The sequence below is a fragment of the Corvus brachyrhynchos genome, unplaced genomic scaffold (genome assembly GCF_000691975.1).
Source record: "Corvus brachyrhynchos isolate BGI_N302 unplaced genomic scaffold, ASM69197v1 scaffold32, whole genome shotgun sequence".
NCBI classification, from domain to species: domain Eukaryota; kingdom Metazoa; phylum Chordata; class Aves; order Passeriformes; family Corvidae; genus Corvus; species Corvus brachyrhynchos.
Genome location: NW_008237919.1, coordinates 7817580 through 7843096, shown reverse-complemented (window position 1 = coordinate 7843096; position 25517 = coordinate 7817580). Strand labels below are relative to the sequence as shown.

Sequence of the window (25517 nt, the reverse complement as noted above, 5' to 3'; positions counted from 1 at the left end):
GCTTTTCCATGTGTTCATCCCCTTTGTTGCCTCTGTTTAACAAGTCAAATCAATTATTCATAGTGTTATAGCACAAACAAATGTTTTCCAAAACTCCAGAAAACCTAATATACTGAAAAATAAATAACTGTGGAAGCTACTGCCCCATAAATATTCGATTTGAGTTGATGCTGAACCTGACTGAAAAGGTTGGACTCCAGTGGTTACAGACTCAGACCCCCCACTAGGTGGCATAGAAAGAGTCTGTGTGAGAATATATTTTGCTCAACCAGAGTGGATTTGTCTGTTAAATGATGAGAAAATTATGGAATGCCTTTAGAAGTATTAAAAATTTATTTGCAAAAATATTATTGTACTGAAGTGAGTGGAATTGTTTTGGCATATTTAGAATTGCACACAAAAATGTTATTTTTTGTAGAAATACTGAGAGTAATTTGAAGTACTTCTGTATGTATAAATGCTTTTAGGCACACATAATTTTGCTGACTTCTGAGGCAGTGCTAATGTGAGTATGGTATATGTTCATAAGGCTGCCAATCTCACTATCTTTATATTCTTGTATTGTTGGGCTTATACTGCAACACACACACACCAAGATACACACCAATGCTTCTCAATAAAATTTGAGCATCTATTTTAATATCTTATATCAGCAGAAATCTCAATAATACAAAGCTTACTATCAGCTGAATACTGACTAAAAAGCTAGCAAACAGAAAACACTTTCTGTACTTCATCATTTTTGTTGCTAGAAGCCCAAGTGTTACGAATATAGTCTAAGCTGTACAGCTAGGCTCCCTTTAAGCTCCCTTTAAGCTCCCTTTACACTTGAAAGAGAGAGGCTGGCAACACTGATCTTTCAGCCAGTTCACACTCTGAATTGCCTTGCCTGTATCTTTTGGCTACAGAAACAGGCTAAAGGACTGGCTGTGAGCAGAGATAGGGTGGGAAATCATGCCAGGGCGCAATGCTCCACAGCACCATGATGGAATCCCACTGTGTGCACACCCTGCCTGAACAACTGAGCATGCCTGTGTTCCTTCTGACACCTTCCTGCTATTTTTTTCTCTCTGGAAATGGCGATTCTCTCTGTTTAGACAAATTAAAGTTGTTTAAGCAAGCGTAAGTGAGCACTCTTCAAGCTGCCCCTAGGTTGGAGAAAAGTAACTGATGCAGTTACGTTTTACTATCAGGCTGTTACAGTACATTTCTAGTCACAGTGAAACCATTAAATAACATAAAGAACAATGTTTATATTAATTCAACGTTACATTGCAAGTTTATGCTGTAATGTCTGAAAAAATAGGAAGAAATAGATTCTTACCTCCTAGAGGAGGGCCTATGAGCACAGGACAACATTCCACAATGGTGACGAGTCCCACTGCACTGGAAAATCTGGCAGCTCCAACAAGGTCCATCAATGTCTCAAAAAGAACACTGCTAACCATTCCAAATGCAAACCCAAAAAACACAGCATATATCACCAAGCCAGTGTAATTTTTTGCCAGAGGGCACAAGATATGACAGACACCATTGTACAAGACAGCAAAACTAAAAAAATACTGAATCTTTGGCCGGATAAACCTGGAGTTTGCTACAAGTCCCATGGAAGGCCTAGCAAACATGTCTACAAAGGCTAAGATCGAGAGCAAAAACGCAGCAGAATATTCATCAATTCCTTTGTGCTTGGCATAAGGAGCCAAGAATACTATTGGAGCAAAGAAACCAATAAACATAATGACATTTCCTGACAAATATATCAGAAACCCTCTGTGTTTGAAGAGGGACAGATCTAGATACTTATTCATAGTTTGCCAACAAGACTTCTTGTTGTTTTTGTGCAAGGCAGAATCTCCTGTGCCTTTTTCAACATCTTTTTTCATAGGAGGGACTTTTTTTGGTCCAACAGGTCTCATAAGTGACCCAGCCACACAGCAGTTCAAAAGAAGTCCTCCCAGAATAAGAAAGCTTCCTTTCCAGCCAAAAGCATTAAAGAGGAATTGATTGAGAGGTGCCAATGTGCTCAGAAACACTGGACTTCCAGCCATCGCCAATCCATTAGCGATGGGACGCTTCTTATAGAAATACTTGCCAATCATGGTCAAGGCAGGCTGTAAGTTGAATGCTAAACCCAGACCTAAACAACACATAAAAGACAATATTATTGCAGGTCATGCAGTGAAAAGCATACCCCACCTCTTTCAAATTATTTTTAAAATGACCAATATCCAATCCAGTGATTCTCAGTACAGAAACCAACTAGCATCAGAGAATGAAATACAGCCTCATTGCTGTCTGCGAGGGTTAAAACCAAGACTGTGTCAGGGTGGCATTTGGTCATTTTCCCCCTGTAGCACTGCATTGAAAGCCAAAACTCCTTGCTCTGTTTCAGCAGTAATAGAGACAGAGGAATCACATACAGAAGAATGATGGTATCAGTGCCTTGACTCACCATTTTTATATTTGCTAAGGTATAATACAATTCTCTCTTGGCTCATTTGACAAAAGCTATTAAATGTCACCTCAGCTACAATGAATGCAGGGTTTATTTAAATGCATAAATCTCCTAATTTCTTATTTCCAACTCTAATTAAGATCCAACTTGTCTGCAAAACTGGAACATACAATGGCAAATTATTTTCCAGCACATTCAGTTCCCCTTCCCCAGGTCATTATAAAGGAATTGTAAAGGACATACATGGGAGCAGGCCACCCATCCACATCAGCTGAGTGTATAAACAACCCTAAGCTGAACCTCTAGGCCTTCTCTCTGTATTAAGACATCTAAGCTATAAGCTCTGATATGGATCTGCTTGATGGTACAGGAGAGATGCTTTCTTCCCTAATAGGCCCATTCCTGGACTCTGACTCTACTCTTTCAGTAGGTACAAGGTTTAGGATGTCAAAAATAAGAGATTTAAGGACTAATCACTGAAGAAAGAAGGACTCCTTTAGTTCCAGCATAAAGGAAGATTCAAATATTCAAGTATTATCTCATTCATTTATTACCGGCCAATATGCACCTCTCCTTCCTTATTCAGAGATGGGAATTTTAAAAAAATCCACAACTTTTGATAAGGAGATTCTTTAATTTACTGGCATGACAATAATTTTACTTCATTACTTCAGACCTTTGATAGATGATTATGAATAATTTTATTTGGTGATTGACCCTGGGTGATTTTAAACAGAAAACTATTGAACTGAAAGTTGTTATACTTTTCTGTGATGGTATGTGTATGTACAGACCTACAGGAAGCTGGTACAAGCTTTCACAATTCTACTAGAATTTGGCTAGCCTCTGCCACCCTGTTTGCAGTGCAACATGATTGAAAGCTAAAACAATGAATGTGAATTCATATATGCAGTATTTATTGAATAAATTCATCAGTTTTTTCTGTATTATCCTAGAAAAAATTCAACATCATACCAGTTAATTTCAGGTAGCTGAAATTAACAGATCTTACTGCCTTCTTGGATTGCATCTGTACACAAAAAACTCTTGATCAGTGAGGCTTATTTGTAGAACAATATTAGAAATAGTTCAATATAACATAACATAATATAACCTTATACAGGACTCTTACCTCCAACCACACCGATACATATGTAGAGTTCAAGGACACTATTGCAGAAAGAGGATGCAATCATTCCAAATGAACACAGGATACCCCCTGCTATCATCACAGGCCGGCTACCATACTTATTCACCAAAATGCTGCTTATGGGACCTGTTGGTAGAAAGAAAATGCAATTTCAGGTAACAGGTAACTCTATCTTTGTATTTACAACATGTTGAAATGCTTTACTCTTTCATCTGGAAAAATGTTAAATTGTTTCTATACCAATCTGTCTTATAAACAAACTCTGTGAGTTTGCAGACACAAGACTCGATGTGGATATACTGCCTCCACGACAATATAAATATTGATTAGTTATGGAGATGGATAAAAAGATTAAAGACATCAGACAAGCAAGAGAGATTGTTACAGCTCACGAACAATCAATACCGAGATTGGTCAATGGAAGTTTTGAAAGTGCAAGGACTGAAGAATTTCACGTATGAGACTGGTATCAAAACTCCACAGAGCAGGAGGAAGCTTCTGGCAAGCAGACTAAAATTACTTAATACTGCAGCATGTCGTGCACCCCCACTTAGAACCACACACGGGCTTAAAAATATTGTCAAACCAGAACATAAATCTCTGGCCCCTGAGACTTGTTTTCCCTTGCCTCATCAAAAGGGGAGTGTTAATGGCAGTAAGATGACTATAGGCTGTCCGGGAAAATCTAAAATGTGGTTTAGCATAAAGACCTATAAACTTTTAAAATATTGCTGCAGGTTCATTTTTCAGTTTCAATTGCAATTCAGTTTATGGCATAATTACATTCATACTAACCAAACAGCTAACGTGCAATTTAGCATGACATACATTATATGTTTTTGAACAACCATGGCTAGAATAGATGGTGTGCTACATATCAAGATTAAGAGGTTGTCAAAGCTCTTTAGGTAAACCTGCATAGCATCTGATTACACTATATTTGGCCCAAACCATTACGAATAGTCTTACTTTTGCAATAATGAAACTTATCCAATACAAAAATTTTAAAAAATAAAACAAAACAAACAAAAAAAACCAACAACAAAAAAAAACCCCAAAACCCCAACATCATAAAAAGCAAAGCATTTCAAACTTAAGATAGAGCTGGCACCTAGCATGAAGTTGAACACCTTGATTTGCATCTGAGTCCACTGCAAGTTATTCACTGTACTGGTGACAGTTTTAAGTGTCTGTTTTTATAAATATCTAAAGGAATAAACTTCACGCTGTGAAAAGCCAAATCCAATGAAATTTAAGTGTGCTTTCATAGGCACAGTTATATTTTGGACTTCACTCTTCGAATTACCTTAAATGTATTACAGTATTATTATTGATAGATTGCAAATGTTAATTACTATTTGCATATCCACAACAGAAGTCTTAAGGATATGCCAAATGATCAATTTTTAGCTTCCTTCCTTAAGGAAATAAGCTTCTACAATAGAACTGGCCTGTGCTTGTCTGTCTTTTCTAACAGCTCATGAATACAGAGATCAACTTGAAATTAACTTGACTGGAAAGCAAAGATTTGAGTGATGTTTGGATCTCAGTTTGTATATTCATCAAATAGCTTGAGTCCCCAGGAGTCTTAAGCATAACTGTATATTGAAGCCAACAGATTTAAATGTCCACAGCATGGAATGGACACCCAAACAGACAACAGCCCTGTGATTTATTAAAAGACTTTGGAACACTTATGAAGCACTAAAACATTAACTGACAGCTTATATGATGACATACCTAACATTTCTTCATTTCCATTTGAGGGGAATCACTAAGCAGAACTGTGACAAGCAAGGCTTTCCCCTTTGAGACCATATGAAGAAAGCAGTGAAACACAATTATTTTTATTTATAGAGCTACGTTTCGAAAATCAGTGGTTGGGCTCATGTTTGCGTTAGAAAGCAAGCCCTTTTGCAATATGTAAACAATATAAATAATTCCTCTGACTCAAAAGAAAAAAAAACCCTTTTAACTGGAAATCTCTTTTTAACTCAAAGTTTCATTCCGAGATCAAGTAACAGCTATAATTTTGAAAATAAATTAAATCTAAGGCAATTAAAAAAAAATAATTGTTGTTGCTAAACACAGTAACAGTATTCACTTAAGAGATATCAAAATAATCATTTTTAAAATTATTTTTAAAATGATTTTCCAGTTCTTCTTCCTGTGATGAGATGGAAGTATTTGCAAAATTGAAAATGAAAAATTTGTTTAGTGTTTGTTAACAGACAGTTCCTCATCAGGAACAAGAAAACTGCATCTCTGCAGATCTTCACTGTGGCAGTTAGACCGGCACTGTAAGTTACAGCTTTCCAGATGAAAGCACCTAATGTTAGCTTCACCTACAAGACCCAATAGCTGAGCTCAAACATGGATGTATTAATGTAGGTAGGTAGTAGATACAGACACCAGAGGAAAGGCAAAGATGTCTGAGACTGACTCTATACTTCCAAATGACATAAATCTGGAATGTATGATGAATTAAAAAACCCTTAAACACAATACTGTCTTTGAGATATTTTCTTTAAGTTAATTATGTGTATTTACAACGAAATTAATCTCCACTTAATTTGAGGTTTTCTTTATGGCTATTCCAGTATTTTGATTTAAAATTTGTGCATGTGAGAAATATTAATTGTTCTATAAGCCAGAAAGCAAGTTTAAGCTCCCTGAGTGTCTAGGAACTCTTCCAATGTGATAAGTAGGTTAAACATTTTATTCTGACATCTGTGCATACACTTGGTTATGAAGTCTCATAAAATAATGCATATTCATACCTTAACATAGAATCTACATAAATTCCAGCTGTTTGCCTGCCATCATATGTTTTATAGCCTTATACAAATTTCAGTCACATTTAACATCTTGTACTATTATTTAAGCAATGCTCAAGTGCCAGCATGGGTCTATATTCCTTGTGTATTTTTTCTTTTTAGATGAAGGAAGATTAAACTGTTTAAATACTATTAAACTGCCAAAATCTTGCTATACATTAATGTATGTTAATGCACTAAAGGATCTCTGTATCTGCTTTCCTGAAGCCTGAAGTAACTGCATAACAGATGTTAAGTCAGGAGACCCACAAGAATATTTATTCTGATCTCTCCCTTAACACCTACAAACCATCAGCCACAAAAGATTATATACTCCCTAAACCAAATTTAAGACCATTATCATAATATGCTAACACTCTCACAGCTGTATTTTTGTTTTCTATCTTTTTGTTTCAGGCAAATGACCAGGCTGTGAGAAGGTATAAGACAGCAACTGTGACCAGTGCCACTGAAAAACAGTCTCAGGAAGGGCTGAGCTCCAGAAGAAAAGAAAAAATAGCCACTTTTCACATTGTTTGTCATTATGCCAAGGGAAAGATGGCAAAAGTCATTTCAGCTGTGTAAGCAGAGATGGGAACATGCATTTTGGAGCTGTTTATGATGTTTCATACAAAATCTATAATAGTGTGACACCTAAGTTCTATCTCAATGGCTCAAGAGAGCATTTACTTGCACTTGTGCACAGAGAAATTGTGGATGCAGAGAGTACATTTAGATTAGATGTAGGGAAGAAAATCTTCCCTGTGAGGCTGGTGAGGCACTGGAAGGAGTTGCCCAGAGAAGCTGTGGATGCCCCCTCCCCATGAGTATTCTAGGCCAGGTTGGATGCGGCTCTGAACAATCTGGTCTACTGGCAGGTGTCCTGCCCGTGGCAGGGGGGCTGGAACTAAATCATACCATCACAGTCATAGAATGGCCTGGGTTGGAAGGGACTTTAAAAGTCATCTTGTTTCTGACCCTTTAAGGTCATTTGCAAAAGGTATCTCCCAATCTTTCTTGTAGGTTCCCTTCAGGCACTGGAAGGCCACAATTAGGCCACCCCACAGCCCTCTTTTCCCTATTCTCTCAGTCTTTCCTCACAGGAGAGATCCTCCAACCATCTAATCATCTTGGTGGCCTCCTCTGGACTTGATCCAACAGGTCGATGTCCTTCCTGTGCTGGGGGCCCCAGAGCTGGATGCAGCACTGCAGGTTGCAGAGTATAGGGGCAGAACGGAGCAGAGCAGAGGGGCAGAAGGGCAGAATCCCCTTCCTCGCCATGCTGGCCGCACTTCTTCTGATGCAGCCCAGGACACAAGTGACTTTCTGTGCTGCAAGCACACAGGGCTGGCTTGTGTCCAGCCTCTCCTCCACCAGCACCCCCGAGTCCTTCTCAGCAGGGCTGCTCTGATCTGTTCATCCCCAGCCTGTGTTGATACCAGGGGTTGCCCTGACCCAGGTGCAGCACCTTGCACTTGGCCTTGTCAAACCACATGAGATTCCCTTGGGCCCACTGCTCCAGCTTGTCCAGGTCCCTCTGGATGACATCCTGTGCTTCAGGTGTGTCAACTGCACCACTCAGCTCAGTGTCATCTGCAAACTTGCTGAGGGTGCACTTGATCCCTTCATCCCTGTCATTAATGAAGATATTAAATATTATAATTTACTATAATATTAAATAAGGCCCCAGTGCAGACACCTGAGGGACAGCATGTGTCACAGTTGTCCATCAGGACTCTGAGCCATTGACCCTGAGCCCTCTGGATGTGGCTGTCCAACCAATTCCTTATCTATCTAAGAGTCCACTCATCAAGTCCATCTCTCTCCAGTTTAGAGACAGGGATGTTGTGGGGGATCGGGTCAAAGAATTTACAGAAATCCAGGGAGATGACATCTGTAAACCTTCCCTTGTCCACAGATAAAGTCACTCCTTCATAGAAGGCCAATAGGTTGGTCAGGCAGGACTTGCCTTTGTGCAGCCATGCTGGCTGTCCTGAATCACCTCCCTGTTCTCCATGTGCCTTAGCTTCTAGGAGGAGCTGCTCCATTTGTCCTAGCTTGATTTCTCACTGTTGTAATACAGTGATATAATTAAAGATCATTCTGTTGCTCGTTTTGCATATTGCCAGAGCATTTATGCTTTTTATTTTGCTACCTCCATGAATTTTAGTATGGAACTAGAGATAAACTTTCCTGATAAAAAGGTAATTTTTTTTAACATATATTGACAATGTCATTACAGTGTTCATAGTGTCATCAACCCAAAGCAACATGGGATGACTCAGTCTGAACACTATGACATTTATTTAAATGAAGTGAATTGCTGAAAGAAGTTGCAAATAAATGTAATAATACCTCAAATTGCACTAATGCTACATTGTAGATTGCATCCTGTCAAGTCAAGTGGTTTAAACACATTTTCAGCCATCTGCTCTGCAGAGTCAATGCAGCTGTCTTTCCAGTCAAGGTTTATCTTTTATTTCTGTTTCCTAGAAGGCTAGAAAAGCCCAAGGAGCTCCAAGAATTAATATTAGTATAAACTATTTGCTAAGATCAGCCCAACTTTCTTTTTCTCTTTCCTTTTTTTTTTAATAAAATATGAAGCCTTCTAACAAAAACTCCTCCAATCACAAAGGCTTTAAGCAAGTACTTAGTACTACTATTGGAATCCTATCTCTGGTATTCAGAGGAAAAGGAACTCAAAATGCTTAAAACCCGTTCATTAACTTGGAAAATACTTACAAAATATGCTGTTTTTCTCAAGGAGGACCAAGTCAAAATATTACGCATTCTGTGACAATACTATCTCTCATTCAAAAACCTTTGGCTAAATTCTTTCAGTACTCTTGGACAGGCTTTAGGCAGAAAAAAAATATTAAAATGTCATTCAACTATTTTTGTATTATTTTGTATATTTGTATTTGTCATGTTTCTGGGAATGGTAACCTGCATTTCTGACACATCCTATGTATTTGTGTAACAGCAATGAAGGTAAATTAGTTCAAGAATTGTTGGAAAGTTTTCTCTGTAGTTCCTCTGCGCATTTGGCTGTATTTTTTTTTTTCCATTTCATATAACATTTACAACTGGCTGCACCGATTCCATAAACCTAGATAACACAGAAACCCTGGCAAAGTAACACTGACAATGAGAAAAAATGCACTTGCAGCAAATACCACCAAACAGAAATGTGTAACACTGAGTTAGGGTTGTTAATCTATGAGTTGGGAGAGCTCAGCAGCTAAAAGCTCAAGCTGCCAGGGACGATGCACTCACTCGTTCAACTATCCATCAAACCTTGCTCTCCACTTCCCCTGCTCTCAGTGTCATTACCCTAAATGCTCACGTTCTCACTTGTGTCCTGAAGAGGCCTTGTATGCTATCAAGTTTTTATCTTTTAATCTCTAATGAAGATTAATTTGACCTTCATCTATTCCTTAGGAGATATATAAGAAATGCAGTAATTGTGTGTGTGGTTACACATAGGAGCTTGACCGATGGAAGAGTGCGAAGCACTCCAGCTGCTTCCTCGTGGTTCCTCCTCCCAAAAAAGGTTATGTCTCCAAGTTTTGAAATGAAGTGCTCAAGTCAGAAACACATATGTCTGACTACAAATATGAGCTGGTTTTTTCCTACAAGTCAGAAACACATATGTCTGACTACAAATATAAGCTGTTTTTTTCCTGAAATGTTCAGGAGAAACAAAATTAGCAATCAGTGGTGCTGGTACTTGCTCTGCATGTATTGCTTTTATGGAGGAATCACAAACCCTTGATCTGCTTTGGTATTTTGTTTTTTTCTAGCAATACATCAGAGACATGAATCAAGGGCTTTACATATTTTGATTAAAGCTCTTGTTTGGCTGGCAGGTTTTTTTCTTGTTCATTAGGGCGCAAATATGTATGGAGTTATGGGCCACGTAATTTAGAAAATGCCTTCAAGTTAGCAAATTGCTCTATAACTGTGAATTTTAAAAAGTTGGAAAAATGCCCACTTTTTAATCAAGGAGTAGCCATGCTGATTATTATTTACATGGATATGCATCAATGGTTTATATTAATTATGTTTTGCATGCTGTGCTGCAGAATTTTTTTCATGAAAGACTAAAACACTTGATCAAAATGCAGAAGACTTTAAGATAAATTATGACTTTTTTTGAAACGAGAAGTATAAAACTTCATCATATTTAGTAGGAAATAAGTGTAATTCTATGAGCTACTGAACACTCAGCAGATTTCAGAAACATATATGGTCATTGACTAAAAAAGTACTGTCACAAAATTAACTGCCCAAATTTCACATTGACATCTTTATTATTAACAGAAATCAGATGCAGAAAGACCTTTCAGTATTTTTAAAGCTTTTCTTGTATTTGGTTTCCTGTTACCTTCAATATCACTGAGTAGAGAGTGAAGCCCATGCATACATATTTTCAAAAACTAGTCTTTCAACTTAGAAAAGGGTAAGAAACAAGAAAGAAGAAAGGAGAGAACAAGCTAATGATGAGATGGAACAAAAGCACCTATAAGAGAGTTGTAAACAGAGACACTGTAACACCAAGTACATATTATTCCAACAATGGCCTGCATGCCTCTGTAAAGGGGATAGCTGGAAATAGCATCAGTGCATGATATGTGCATTGCAAATAATCTTCTCAGAAAAATGTTAATTTCTCCACAGAAAACCAAAGCAACCAGCTTGTAACTTGAGCATGTAATGTATCAACAAGAACATTAGAAAACTGGCAAGTGGCAAGTAATGAGGTACTGGGAAAAATTAATGAAAGTTTTCTGCAGAAGAAAAGACAATGAATTTTAAAGCTTAGTATTTAACAGCAATTAAGTCCTCAGGATGTCATAGGCTTGCATGATTCTAAATTTAAAATAGCTTTTCTGACTCAAAAAATGTGTGGGCATTTCACTTAAATAATATTACTGTTAAATGCACAATGAACCTGTGCCATTAAAAGCAACTTCTCCTTCAAATGAAAAACCAAACAAGGACTTATTCACTATTCCCTCCTGGAAATACAGAAAAGATAATAATACTAATATATAAATATTAGTAAATGTAATTATCTACAGCAGTATACACTATAGAAGGTAATAATAAATTAAATTTCCCTTTCTTTCAGGGATTCATTAGGAATGTCATGAGGCATAACTCTAAGGTATTTCATGAGTCATAACGCAAATGTTCTCATGCAAATGTGTAGTCGGGTCTTTTTAGAGATATCATCTTTGGAGTGTTATCATTCTTTCTCTATGGATGGCTGATATGAAAGCCTAAGTTCAATTCTGTGTTTGAGCACATGAACAGAAAGCATCCCATTTCTGAATATTTAAAAAAAACCCTACTAGGTCTACTTTCAGGGAACAAAGGGAAATTAGCACTAATCAGAAATTAGAGGTTTACTTATAGCTAACCAGTATTTCTATCTAATAGTTTTTCTGTCTCTGTTAAAGAGCTGTTATGGTCAGACATGGAGACTACATGCTCACACAGAGACACTCATAAAACCAAAAATACCCAATGCTTTCCCTCATCTGATTGATGGACTCAATGATAAAAATGGGTTGTTTTTTTCCAGGGATAATAGAAGGCACTTAGCCCATATATAAGTATTTTTCACCTGAAACCTTCTGAACTCATTCTTTCACTTTAAAAGAACTTGGAAATTTCTCATTGAAGACTTAGTATTCAGTACTTTGTGCCTTTCCAAAGCAGGTTACAATTTTTAGCTATCAAACTTGTCTTTACAGCTTGCTAACTGTGAACCAGATTGCCAAACAAGTTCTGTATATTCTGCTGTTACAAAGGCGGGGTGATTTTCTGAAGATTATGAAACTGAAAAAAAAAGGCAGAGGTTACACTCTACCACTGTAACAATTATAAATATAGCAACTTGAAAATAAGAGATATGTAGTTAATCTAAGAGACAACTGTTGGGAATCAGTTGTCTGAATCAAAGAATCAAAATAAAAAAAACACAGAATAACCAAACTGAAGAGTTCATGCAAATATTTATTTTAATTCCTCATAGACACTTTTCGTAAACCATGTTATTGCATAGTTACAAAGGTTTTCATTTTCTTCTTACTTCCTTCCTCTTTGAGGAATGACTGTCTTCTAAAAATCCATGTATGCACATGTGAACACAATATTTGTAAATGTTCATTAATTGCCACTTCCTATTTAGTATTCCCTATTATCAGTCATTATTTTTATACCCCTACTTAAAAATCCCTGGCTACTTTTCCTGGAAGCAGAACAATTAACTTTGTCAATTCTGCCTAGCAGAATTTTAGAGAGAAAAAGTCGTAACAAATACAATAGCCCAGGCTATTGAATAGTTCTTTGGAATATAGGGTATATTGTCTCCAACTCAAATCAGTACATTTTTCAGATAATGCATTCATTATCTGAACTGAAAAGTTCAGCCAACTTCAGTTAAGATTAATATTGTCATTTGGATTTCTCTGTCTTCTACAAGTTGCTCATCATAATAAAGTTCATACAATATCTCATTTTCATCCTGCACCTCATCCTACAGTTTATTTGTTTTCTTCTAGAATAATATTATAACTAACTCAACTTGGAAATGATTCCTTATATACTGTTACAGACAATAATATGTAATTTCAGAGAAAGCACAAAACACTTGTTTTTTTTCAGTTGTTCTTCTATCATATTCCTTTCTGGTCCCAATTTTGCCCTGTATAATTAAACTTCAAGTTGAAAATACTGAATCTACTACCTATGATGTTTCTGTGGACCACTTACTGTGACTTATGGATCATGAGTGGATCATTAAATCTCATCTACATACTTAGAATAAATGTGATGAGAAGTATAAATCTGGATGTATTCATAACTTGGAAGTGTCCAGAGAAGTAATCAAATTTAGGCCATTGTCAATAACATTGTAAGATTATTTCCAGATGCATTTAACACATTAGTATCATCAGGCTTAAACACTATTTTTTAGAAAAAAAAGGTAAATCATTATTTAATCTTTTAAATTACATTCTTTTAATAATATCCAATGAAATTTGGTGGCTTTCAGTGCTAACATTTAGAAGCCTAAGTGAGACAATTTCCCAAATTCCTTTACAAACCATAAATTAGAACATTTCTAAATATTTTGATAATAAAATATTATATTTAGTAATATAATAAATATTTAATAATATGTATTTCCCTATGTGCTGAGGGAATGGGAACAGGGAGGGAAAGGGGAAAAGGCAAGAGTGAGGGGAAGAGAAATGACAAAAAAAACCAGAAGGGAGAAGGGAATTTATTTGTGTTTTTGGCACCTATTTAGAGTGTAAGTGTAGACAGTAGTAGTGTATTAATGGGATCATAATAGACACAGAAATTACATTTTTCCCACTATTTTTCAAAATACATTCAGTTGCCAATTAAAACTGAGAATCTTTGTGAAGCTTCATTTACTTTGTTTTTTCCCCTGTTTTCAAACAAGTGAAAAAATAATGTGTTCATATTGAGAAAAATCTGTTAAACTATAGAATAATATGTACACTAACACTGAATAATTGTCTTCCTGGTCAAAAAGACTAAAAGCAATATAAACTTTTAAATGCCTAGAAACATGATAAAAAAAAAAAAATCAAAATTAGAATAATGAACAGCCAAAAGTTGTCAAAATAACTCTTGATCCAAAACAGTAACAAGATTTATGTGATGTTTTTCATTTTTCAATGCATTTTCATTGCAAATGTGCTCAAATTAGTAGCCTTTATTACATGCTAAAAGAAGTGGAAACTTTGAGGACAACTCAGTCAACACATACAAAATTCTCAAAGACTTCCAACCCAACCATTTTATGAGCCTGCTATTTCCAATTTGCTTAAATTTAAGACAACCCAAATTTAACTGCTTTCTAAAAATAATATTCAGGAAAATATTTACTGATTAATCAATAATTTAAGAGTGGCTTCTAATTTCTTCTCTCCTCATTCTATTTTCCTTGCATCTCTCTAGCCTTCTACAGCCAAATACATGACTCAGAATAACTCTGTCCAGTAAAACTGAAGGAGAAATCAGATACATTTTTAAAATCTTTACATCTGAGTAGTTCAGTTTATCTCTGCGTATTCCCATATCCACCTCATATATTTTTTTCTCATCAGAGTTGAATTTGCCATTGAGCTGTCACTTCTAGATTTCCTACATTAGAATCTACATTAGAAAGAGCTTTACTTGATGATCTTTCAAATTTTTAGTGTTCTCCGTGTATTGTCACTTGTCATTTACTTTGTAGACTCAACCAAAATTATCATAAATTATGACCAAGTTAGGAGTCAAAGAGTCACGAAAAACTAGTAGAAGAAGCCTGGGGCTTGGACAATGGAAAAGAAATATATTATGAGGGACTTGAACAAAGGCCTTTATGGCATTTGCATTTTGGCTGGACTAGAGAGGAAACAATGTTTATAACATTCTCTACATGGTCCTTTCCCTTGTAGCAGCAGAGGATACACCTCCATAGACAAGGTTTTCTGAAAATGTGTGGGTGGGCAAGTCTAGGTTGGGTCTGCTTACATGAACAAGGAGTATTTTAGCTCTGCTTCAAAAAGCAATATGAAGTGGCTTGGTGACCTAGTCCCACCCTGTTGCACTTGAAGATAGTATTTGCATGGCTTTCGAACAAGGGAGGGGTTTTTTACCTGCTGTGAAGAAATAAAACAACCTGCCACTGGCAGAAACTTCATTCTCCACCTAGTAATGTGAAGCATCTTCCTTCTAATGATTGTGATACATCATAAATTCAGAATAAATTAGTGCCCATTAAAATACAGGCTTCTCATGATTTGTATTACAGATACTGCCTAAGCATCGTGCATTTCTGGAGCCACCTTTCAACTAAAGAAATATCTTGACATTCTTCAGCAAGAACACATTAAAATAATCCAGTGAAATATACCTACTTCTGCAAAGATTTACCTTGTGTGCCTGTGAGGAGAATATTACTTAGGTTTACTGAGGAAAGTAATACTTTCTTCCTACAGGAGGAACTATGTTTCTTTAGTAATTTTTAATACATCTTACTGGAAAGCAATTAGCCAGAACTTTGATCTAGGCAATGTGTATATCTGAACACCTTGTCAGGTAATTTTTTTATGACATCAGGTGAAATAATCTGGAAGAAATTCCATGATACAAATTTGTTCTTGTCTTAATCCCATTTGCCACTTCAGCTCTGTTTCTCTGAGCGCAGGGTCAAGTGCTTTGCACTCAAGTTACTGTTTACATTTGAGTAAGTAAATATGAAGAGCTTCTAAATCAGAATGGCAAATGTAGCCTTGCACACTCTTTGCACAGGTATAAACTCTGATGCTGTGTGAAAGACAAGAGAAGCACTCCCACATATAGTATGTAGCATGTTAGCTGATTTTTAAGGAATAATACAGAAAATTAAAACAATCATTGCATGAACCAACTTTATGCTTTAACATCCATTTTATTCCCAAGCTGAAATAAAAATTTCAAGCCTCAAAATTTCCAGTTAAATTAAAACTCTTCAAAAAAGTCACTCTGAAATATCTCAAATGTCTTCTGCCATATAAATAAACAAATTAAAAATATAACCGTGGGGCATTACCATGAACTAATTCTCCCTCTTAGCTCAAAATAATGACAAACATTTTGTTCAAGGTTATTAGGTATCATATTGCATTTCATTACCAAACAGTCTTAGAAAACTTGCAACTCTACACTTTCTTATTTTAGTATAAGCCCAATTTCTGGACTGTGCTTTTCATTACTGTATATGCAGTCACCTTATACACACTGAACCTTTCTCTGAGATGAACTCCAACATCTCATTCTGTGAGGTGTAGTCCTCCAAGTCTAGCCCATAGGACACAGTGGCTTGTGGGCATTTTTTGTTGGGTTTTTGTTTGTATATTGTTTTGTCAAACAATTTTTTTTTTTTTTTTGCTTTTCTGTACCTTTCTATTCCAACAGAAACATGTTAAGCCAAAGTGATTGTTCATGCAAGGGGACATGAGCTCCTTAGAATCATCTCCCATGTTAGAGTCATACAATTTAAGATCACTATCTGGAAGTGTTTTGTTACAGAATCTGTTGCTTCAATGAATAATCAGAATAATCCTCATAGTCACAAGTGTCTGATTCTTGACTCCACAGTGCACTTTGCAGCACCAGAACTCTATGGAATCCAATAAAATAAAACTGAATTTAGGAGACTCATACTTAAGGTCAAATTGTACTGTGTCCTTAGATTTTTGTTTTCCATTTACAAAGCAGAGATAAGCTTACTAACAAATAAGTCAAAAGTTTTATCAATTACTTCAATAAAGCGAATACCACCAGCTTTGCTTAAATGCTGTAAGTTTTCAAAGCTAGTATTCTATATTTTATTTATATTTTACTTGGGGAAAAAGATATGAATCATTTATGGATCATGTCTTTTTAAGGTGAATATAAAGAAAAATGACATTTTAATGAATGCCTCTGTGATCACTTAAGTAATTGAAGGTACACTGTCAAGAAATCTTGATGGTGCAAACACCTAAGGATGAACATATTTGCATAAATATATTAACATACTTATATGTTGACTTAGGTAGGTAAAAAAAAAATTGAATTTTATGAAATAGCTAAGGTATTTAAAATGAAGTATTTCTTGCAGGACAAGCACCAATGCCCATACTTGGAATGGAGTTCCAGCCAGTTGTTTTAGATGTCCCTGATAAGAGTGTAACATCATCAGTGAAAATGTTCCTTCTCACCATCTTTAAACCTTTATGTTCCTTAATTAAATGTTTCATGGTAACAGTTATGGATTCTTGGCTTCTTATGGATTTTATAGTTCCTCTAAAGACAGTCTTTAAGTTAAATATCCAGAAGGAAAACCTCCTGCACTTTGTTCATTTACTTGCTGCTCTGAAAATTACAACTATTCTGATGAGGCAAGTAATAGCAGATTCATACACTCTATTACATACAGTTAGCAATGCCACAATATGGAGAGATTAATTCTGCCAGTTGGTTATATGCCAATAATTCAAACAATTTAGACCAGAACTGCTCTAGAAGCTTTTCTGAGTGAAATTTTACTTCCAAGAACATAAGATAACTCCACCTTCTAGGGAAGGCCAAATAGGACATCTGCTGCCTTCTCTTGTGCCAGTCCTATCTTGAAAGCTGGTGCAGAGTTCTTAGGAAATCCTGCAAATCTGGAAGAAATATGTGTGGGACAGAGAATCTTATCCTTGTAAAAGAACTAAAAATTTCAGTCAAGTAAGTTCTGTTCCAGGAAGAGCAAAGGATTCCTCCATAGGAGAGCAGTATAAGCAAGGTTTGTATAATGACAAAATTGGTGCTGCCAGCTGATACTGGTAAGTGTTTGGGGATCTTGTTACAAAGAGATTGAACTGTATTTAACTTTTAAATCATTCACAGAACATAAGAAAATATAACAGATCCATAGATTTCTATCAGCTTATAATCAGCTACAGAAGAATGCAAACCTGGCCAATTATTAGACAAGCCAGTTATTCTCCTAGTAGTGTTTTTTCTTAGCTGGTTATGGAAGAAAGTGAATTACAGGTATGAGGAAAGTCATTGCAAGATAAGAGAAGATTTACAAGCTAAAAAGGTGGTCTTAAAATTACCAGGTATTTTTAAGCGCATCAAAACTAATGCAACTGAGTCGGTGTCACTGGAACTTGGGAGAATTGCAACAACCTAAGCAACACACAAGAAGAAGATAAAAGAAGAAAATCAAACCTTAAATACAACAAGCTCAAAATCACTAACCATGGGTGTTTATCTCTAATAAGAATGTTCTTATATTTCAAGGTCTCGAGGTAGCAAAATATAATGCATTAGTATAGGGCAACAACCATGTAGGATGGCATCAGCTCAGATTTGTGCAACATGGACATCTGAACTTGACCTCTAGATTCTTTTAGCTCTCAAATACAAAGACGTCTTTAAAATACAGTTTATTTGATGTGTTTTGGACATTTAACTTAGGAAGGAATGAATTAGAAATTCCCATCTTTATTGACTGACAACAGAAGTTGTCTAGACAACTGGATCAGACGTAGGTGCCTATGCTGAGGAAGACTAAACACACGAATCCTGTTCATCTTATCTGCAGCTACTATTGATAAAAGCCTGTAAGGATACCACTGCTTTCTTCAAAGTTTTCTAAAAGCTAAAGCTCTTAATGGTATTTCAAAGCATTACACATAGAAAACTAAACAGGGCACACGTTCCCATCATCAGTGAGAATGTTGCAGGAAGTGTTTGAATGATATGAGGAAATCAACATCTTAGTTCATAACACAGTTCCTGTATTTAATTGTATTATTGTAATACAGTTCCTGTATTTTAATCACATTCTTTCATTTGGATGTCTAGTCATAGTAGATATTTCCCCAAATATAATCAGGCAGAACTGCAATGCAAATACTTAACTGTTTCTTGACAATGAAAAAACGCCTGCCAAAATTTGTGGAAAAGAAAGCTAGGCTTTTCTTTGGCTTGTATACACCAATAAAACATGTATAACCTACTAAAGCTGCATTTGTTTGTATTCTTTGACATACAGAATCTTAATAGAATATCACTATTAGATTAAAAGCTTCTGACTCCTCAAAAACTCTTCATATTGTTTATACATTTAAATACATGGTCTTTGCAAAAATCTTCAGAACCAGTAAATCAATTAAAAGATTGCTTAATACAATCATAGAATACATTCTAAACCACCTAATTTTTTGATTTCTGTCGTTCCTCTGGCATCACCATAAACCTGTCACTAAGTCCCTGGCCCACTTACCTCTTTTAATGACTACAGAACTACATATCTTTATGAATCATGGTACGTCTCAGCTGTTGCCATTTGATACTGGCTTAGAATATCTTCTAAACATATCAGTACAACTCTCTTTTCCTTGAATATACTCTCCAAAATAAACAAGGGAATAGTTCTTAGACATTCCAAAACAATGGACCAGCAAAATTCTATAATAAGTTCTTTGTAAAATGTTGGGTTTATTATTTCATTTGAAGTGCTGAGTGACTACAATGGTATACACAGACTTTTCCTTCCCCAAAGTTCTCTGGTATCTGCTTAAATATCTCATGATTCCCAGTTGCGCTAGACCATTGTTTCATTACCTTTGAATTACCCAACACACATCAGGAACACAACCATTGTATGACCCAGTGAAAAACTATATGGGAACTAATCCAACATTTGCAGTACACACAAAATAAGCATTCTTTCGTCAAAGTTTTACAAGCTCAATGAACATATCAAAGGCCTCAGTTTGTCCCTTGATACCTTTTTTAAACAAACCCGAAGTTTTAGCCCCTTAGAAAGTGATGCATGTTATTTATTGTTGTTAGACTTTGACCTATTACTTGAAACTAAGTGGGAATCAAAAAAAGAATCATCTTTGCAGATAAAAAAATCTGTCAATATTGATTTAGTTATAGAAATCCCTGTCTATAAAACCAAATTAAGATCAAGACAAATATAAAGTCTTACAAAGGGAAGGAGGAATTAATAAATGTTCATCATGTAATCCACATTTCCTACTTGTATGTAAATGAGACCTGTTTCAGAAAAAGGCTCAAGTTAATTAAACTTAAGTTACCACAAATATTTCTACAGAATCATGGAATTTTTAAGTTTGGAAAAGACCTTTAATATCATCAAGTACAACCATTAACCCAGCACTGCCATGTTCACCACTAAACCATGTCCCCAGGGGATCATATGTATCAAACCATTACTAAAACCTTATGGCTGGAACACTAAAAGAGGTTCGTAGAAGCACAGTGGGAACTCTGTATCATGTAATGTCTTTCTGACAATTACTCAAAATTAACACAAGCATACAATAAAAGACAAAAAACTCCTTATTTCTCTCAGTGGAAGCATGTCCTTAATTTTGAGACTGGCTTCCTGAGTATATCTCAGTAGATCCCAGCGAAACTTTTGTTTCATAAAAACTTGACAAAATCAGATCCCCAAAAGGCACTGAATATTTAGCAATTAGATCTTTTCTGTTCAGCCAAATGTAACAAATTGCAGAGTGAAAAACCAGCTTGTTCCTGTACTAGGATGACAAACCTGTTTGAAAAGAAAATGTATAATACCATCTACAACAGATATGCTTTTTTTTCCCCACCTTTCTTCCCATGACCATTTTAAAGAGTGTTTTCTAAATATCTAGGATGGTCTCTGTTTAAAACATTCATTGCTACTGCAGAAGACTACTCCACAAAGTCCAGTTTTACTAAAACTCAAAGCCTTCCAAGAAATGTAAGACCTGGCTCTATTACCTTTCACAGGCTTTAGCATTCCGGTCTTGTTTTTTAAGAACTGAACTAGTTTACTAGTTACTCTTACCTCCATTTGCTAGTAAGATTCAAAATGCTCTGTTCTTGTGAAACCTCATTATGAATCCTTTTTCTTTCTCTATGAGTCTCAAATTAACTTGACATAGATGTTTTACATGTATCTTAGGCTAAAAGTGAAGTATTCCCTTATGCCCATGAGGTACTCAGAAAGTTGGTAAGTTCTGTTTTCAAGGACACTCTAAATGAGGTTATTAAAATTCAACACTTGCATATTTTGATGGAGAAAAACACTTGCCCCTGACAACAAAGGAGATAGGTCAATTCAAGAAAGCTTCTCAATCTCCATATGGATAGCCACTGAATTCCTTGTGCCAGTATGTGGAAAACCAAAATTAGAAAATGTTTTCAGGGAGGAAGAAAAGTGTAGGAAACCAGGTCCTGCCCAAAAGTAAAAATCCATAACCATCTGTTGTTTGTGTTACATGGATTTCACAACTGTCATCTCCACTGTGCACGCCATTTCATCTTCACAGCAATATCACCAAAACACCCACTGAGATAAAATCACAAATATTTTGAACATACCATATGACACATTATTTTCCAAATTAATATTAGACAAAGTCAAAATGAGGACTTGTCTATAGATTACTTTTGTGCTGTCGCATGAAAAATCCTTTAAGGGTTTGCTACTGTTTGGAAATACTTAACTTCAACCTTGACTAACTTAACCAGTACAGAAGAGAAAGGAAGATATTAAATGCTGCATTTTTAAAGTATAAGCGTGTTTTGAAAAATTATATTGGCCACTCCATGCATTTATATAGCATTTTTCTTCAAAAGCAGTCTAAAGATGACTTTTAAATTATTTACTTAGAAATATCCAGAATTTAAATTTATGTTTTCTGAACTCCAGACCAGCAAGACTGTCCCACATTTCAATCCTGGGTATGGCTTGAAGGATTTATCAGCTCTCAAGGTAATCTTTATAACCCAATGTTATACCCAAAAAGTTCTTTTTGAGAAAAAACAGACAAACAAAAGAAACAAAAACCCCGAACTGAAACTGTCCTTGGAAAAATGACAGAAAATGAGTTAAGGACCAGTGAGTAAACAATCTACTTTTTCCCTGAGGAAATCTAATACTCAAGGTCAGCTCTGTCTGAAATCACTGGACCTGTCACATGGCTTCCATAGCTGCCACTATGGCTCCTATCAAACCCACACTGAAAGCAATGAAAACATTTTTACTGGAAACAGATCGAGGTCTGATAAGAAGTTCCCTAATCACCTTTGGCTGATAATGTTGCACAAAGCAAGAGGTGAAGTTTGGAAAAAGTGAAGAATGAACTAAGAGAACTTGAGGTCAAATGTATTTGATCTTTTTCTTTAATTCCTTAATGTCTCTGTGTGTTGGAGCAGAAATATGACTCTGCAGGTGTATGGATACATATATAGTTTGTATACATAAGAATACATACATGCATATGCACTTTATATACATATCTGTTCACACATGTACAGGAACACAGATTGCGCTGTCAGGATAACTCAACTAATTCAATTTTATCCCAGATTCTGTCCTCCAGTAACAAAAGTCTGATGGTCCCAATCTCAGCCCCTTGGGTGTAGGAATCTATCACAAAACCATCACCCTTAATTTAATGCAATTGACAGTCTCTGCTCAAGAGAGGCAGAAGAATGAGTTACCATGGAGACTGAACTACTGCCCTTCTCCAGAGGATGCTTTTATCAAGCATGGCCTGAACAGTAGAGACTGTGCAATACTTATAGCCTTAATCACATCACTGGATCTTGCTTTTTGGGATGCCTTCTTAGTAAACTCTAACAAACATCAAAAGGTTGGGGGGTAGGGGAAGAAGGAAGAGAGAGCTTAACAAAACAAACAAACTAACCCCCTAAAACACAACAAAAACCAGTATGAAACTGCACGTTGTGCCAGATTGAGAGAGAAAGGAGTTTCATATTGATTTGATTTATCAGATTTGTCACCTCTGCCTGGTGTTTCTTAACGTGGTGAATGCTGTGCTTGACCTATTTGCTGGAATTAACCAGGACTGCAGGAGACCATATGGATTGCCAGATGGTCTGCTATAATTTAATGCCATTTATTCTAAGTATGAAGTAAGTGATAAATATAATTAACATTCTTTTAGCTCCTTACTGGAGCTTTTTTCTCAGGCATTGAAAGGTAAGTTAATACCTTGTTGCAGAAACACAGATGCCAGCTAATTACTGCAAGAGGCTGCAGCCTCCAAAGCAAAAAGTGTCTGGACAGATTCTAACTTATTCACTGACCCCACTGTGATGATTAATAGGTCGAATGCTAAGCTGTAATGAGGATGACAGATCTTAGATGTTTTCAGGTTACCGTGATTAGTAGTATGATGAACATCATTTACTGCAGATATATGTATCACACTTCATAGTAAACAATACACCTTGTACTTGCAGGCTGAACTTGTATTTCACATGACAGTACATCAAATATGAAGGAAGAATCAAACCACCGTCAGACAGTAAAAACAACGAAGCGATTTCCTTCAGAAATGTTTTTCCAGATTGCTATTTCATATTCTGCCAGTGATTGTCTAAATGGCCTATTTTTTAGGAAGTGGTCCTAGAGAAGCTTTGGCTTCAAAGAGTGTTTATATCAGGCAGGGTCGTCATTCTCAGCATTTTAAGACCACGAGTCTGTAACAAGATATCCAAACAACTTTGGCCACTGTTCCTGTGCTGATAATCTTTGTAGTAAATGGGGTAGGTGTTGGCAGAATGAATTGCAAACAATTTTGTAGCTTTTAATGTCAATATACAAGTGGACTTAGTATCTGGTAATCAGAACAGTCAAAGAAGTATTAGAGAAAGGGAAGAAATATGGAATCTTTTGTATTTAACATGAAAAGTTGTGCATGTTGAACCTTGCAGATAAAAATGACCACAGCTAAATGTCCTGAGATTTTCATGTGTACCATTAATAAAACCTGGGGGAACTTTGACCTGATAGAAATGGCATAAATTAAATGCTGTGCAGAGAATACAACATAACAGCACCCACACTAGAGAGCAAACCTTCTTCACATTGTTAAAGGAGCCCAGTGTCAGCAAGTCACAACATATGGAAAGCAGAAAAAATCCAGCTTTTCAGCACCTGTGTTCTTCCCATGCTCCAGATGGGTTCAACACTTGTTCAGAGACCACTCAGGTACACTCCACAGTGCAGGTGCTGATGCACCTTTAAGGAAGCACTACTTTAGAGGGGACCTGAACATGATGAGACACATCCTCTTTCACTTCACTCTTGATTGCATCAAGTTATTTCTTCACCTGGTGAATTTTGGCGAATCACTTGACTACTGTCGCTGGTCCTATGAAATCCTTTATACTTCTCCACTGACATATGAATAACTTATGATTTTCTATTTGTACATGGATTAAAAAAGTATCAAAATGTCTGAACAGTATGCTTCTGTTGATATTGATACCATTTGTCAAGATGTCTTCATAAGGTCTCTGTAACTCCCAGTACTGGAAAAAAAACCCATTTTTCCCTCCCATCAGCTGAAAAATATTTACCTGAGGTGCTAAAGCTAATGCTATGATGGCTCCAGCTTCCTTATTATACTCAGAGGGGAAAAAGAGGTAGTTGGAGAGAGCAATCCAGGTAGCCTGATTTTCTTTGTAGGCAAGCTCCTCACTTCCCTGACTGCTAAATAAGCTATGGCCATTCATGTGTCAAAATTTACGGAGACTGAAATAAGAGATAAAAAAACTACCATGCTAAAAATGAGACTTCATGCATCCTTCAATAGATCATTTGTTGGACCTGATAACACTGTACTTTACTACTGCACAGATGCCACTTCTGAAAAATTCTGGAGTGATACTCTTCAGTGACTAAAGAGTTTCAGTATCAGTACACTATCGGCACAATGTTTTCAGTCTCTATATATATACACTCACACACATGTACATATTCATAAACACACACATGTTTATAAATCTATGCATTTAATTGCTCCATCAGTGCAAATAGTCAGATGTTCCAGGTGGTCACCTCTTAATACTAAAAGAAAGGGAAATACCAGATGTGTTGCCTGAATTAATGTAATTCACACCTCTGAACTGTCTAAGTGTTTTGCCTAAGCAGCATCTAGCTCTCACCAATAGTTAAAAAAGAAAAAAATTCTGAAAAAAGAAGAAACCATGCAGAATTTAACAAGTTAGTCCTTTGGGGTTGATAGACAAAAAGCCTGTCAAAGCAGATTTGACACTTAGTTCTTAAACACAGTTTTATACTTTAAAATCCTTTTTCATCTGTCTTGTTCTTTACTTGCTTGCTTACAAGAGAAAAGGTATCAGAGAATATATGTTCACTGTTCAGTCCCAAGAATAAGATTGTCTGCATCTTAGCTGTCATACAGATGGCATGTTTGAAACATCACTCTTGACCTAAATGGAAAATATGAATTTAGGACAAATAAGGACAGGATATAAACCCCCCGTCTACAGAGGAATACCTGTGTCTCGCTAATGAACTCTCATTGCCATAAAAATTTTCTGTGATTAAGCTTCATCATTGGATTTGCTGAGAGATCTCACCAAGGCAGTGGAAACTGACTAAATTTACCCCTAGACCCAGAAGAAATTATTTGGGCACTGATTTGTTGGAAAATTGTACTCTCAAAAATTGTGACTTTAGGGA

At 36.1% G+C, this 25517-nt stretch overlaps 1 protein-coding gene across 1 annotated transcript in view; it reads right to left on the bottom strand.

Annotated features, from left to right (window-relative positions):
* The window catches only part of SLC16A7 (solute carrier family 16 member 7), a 65973-nt gene that overhangs the window by 11627 nt on the left and 28829 nt on the right, over positions 1–25517 (bottom strand). The window contains exons 3-4 of the mRNA XM_008632778.2: positions 3588–3731; positions 1325–2137 (exon numbers count right to left, since the gene is read on the bottom strand). Coding sequence (XP_008631000.1) covers positions 1325–2137; positions 3588–3731 — 957 coding nt within the window. The remainder of the gene's footprint in view (positions 1–1324; positions 2138–3587; positions 3732–25517) is intronic.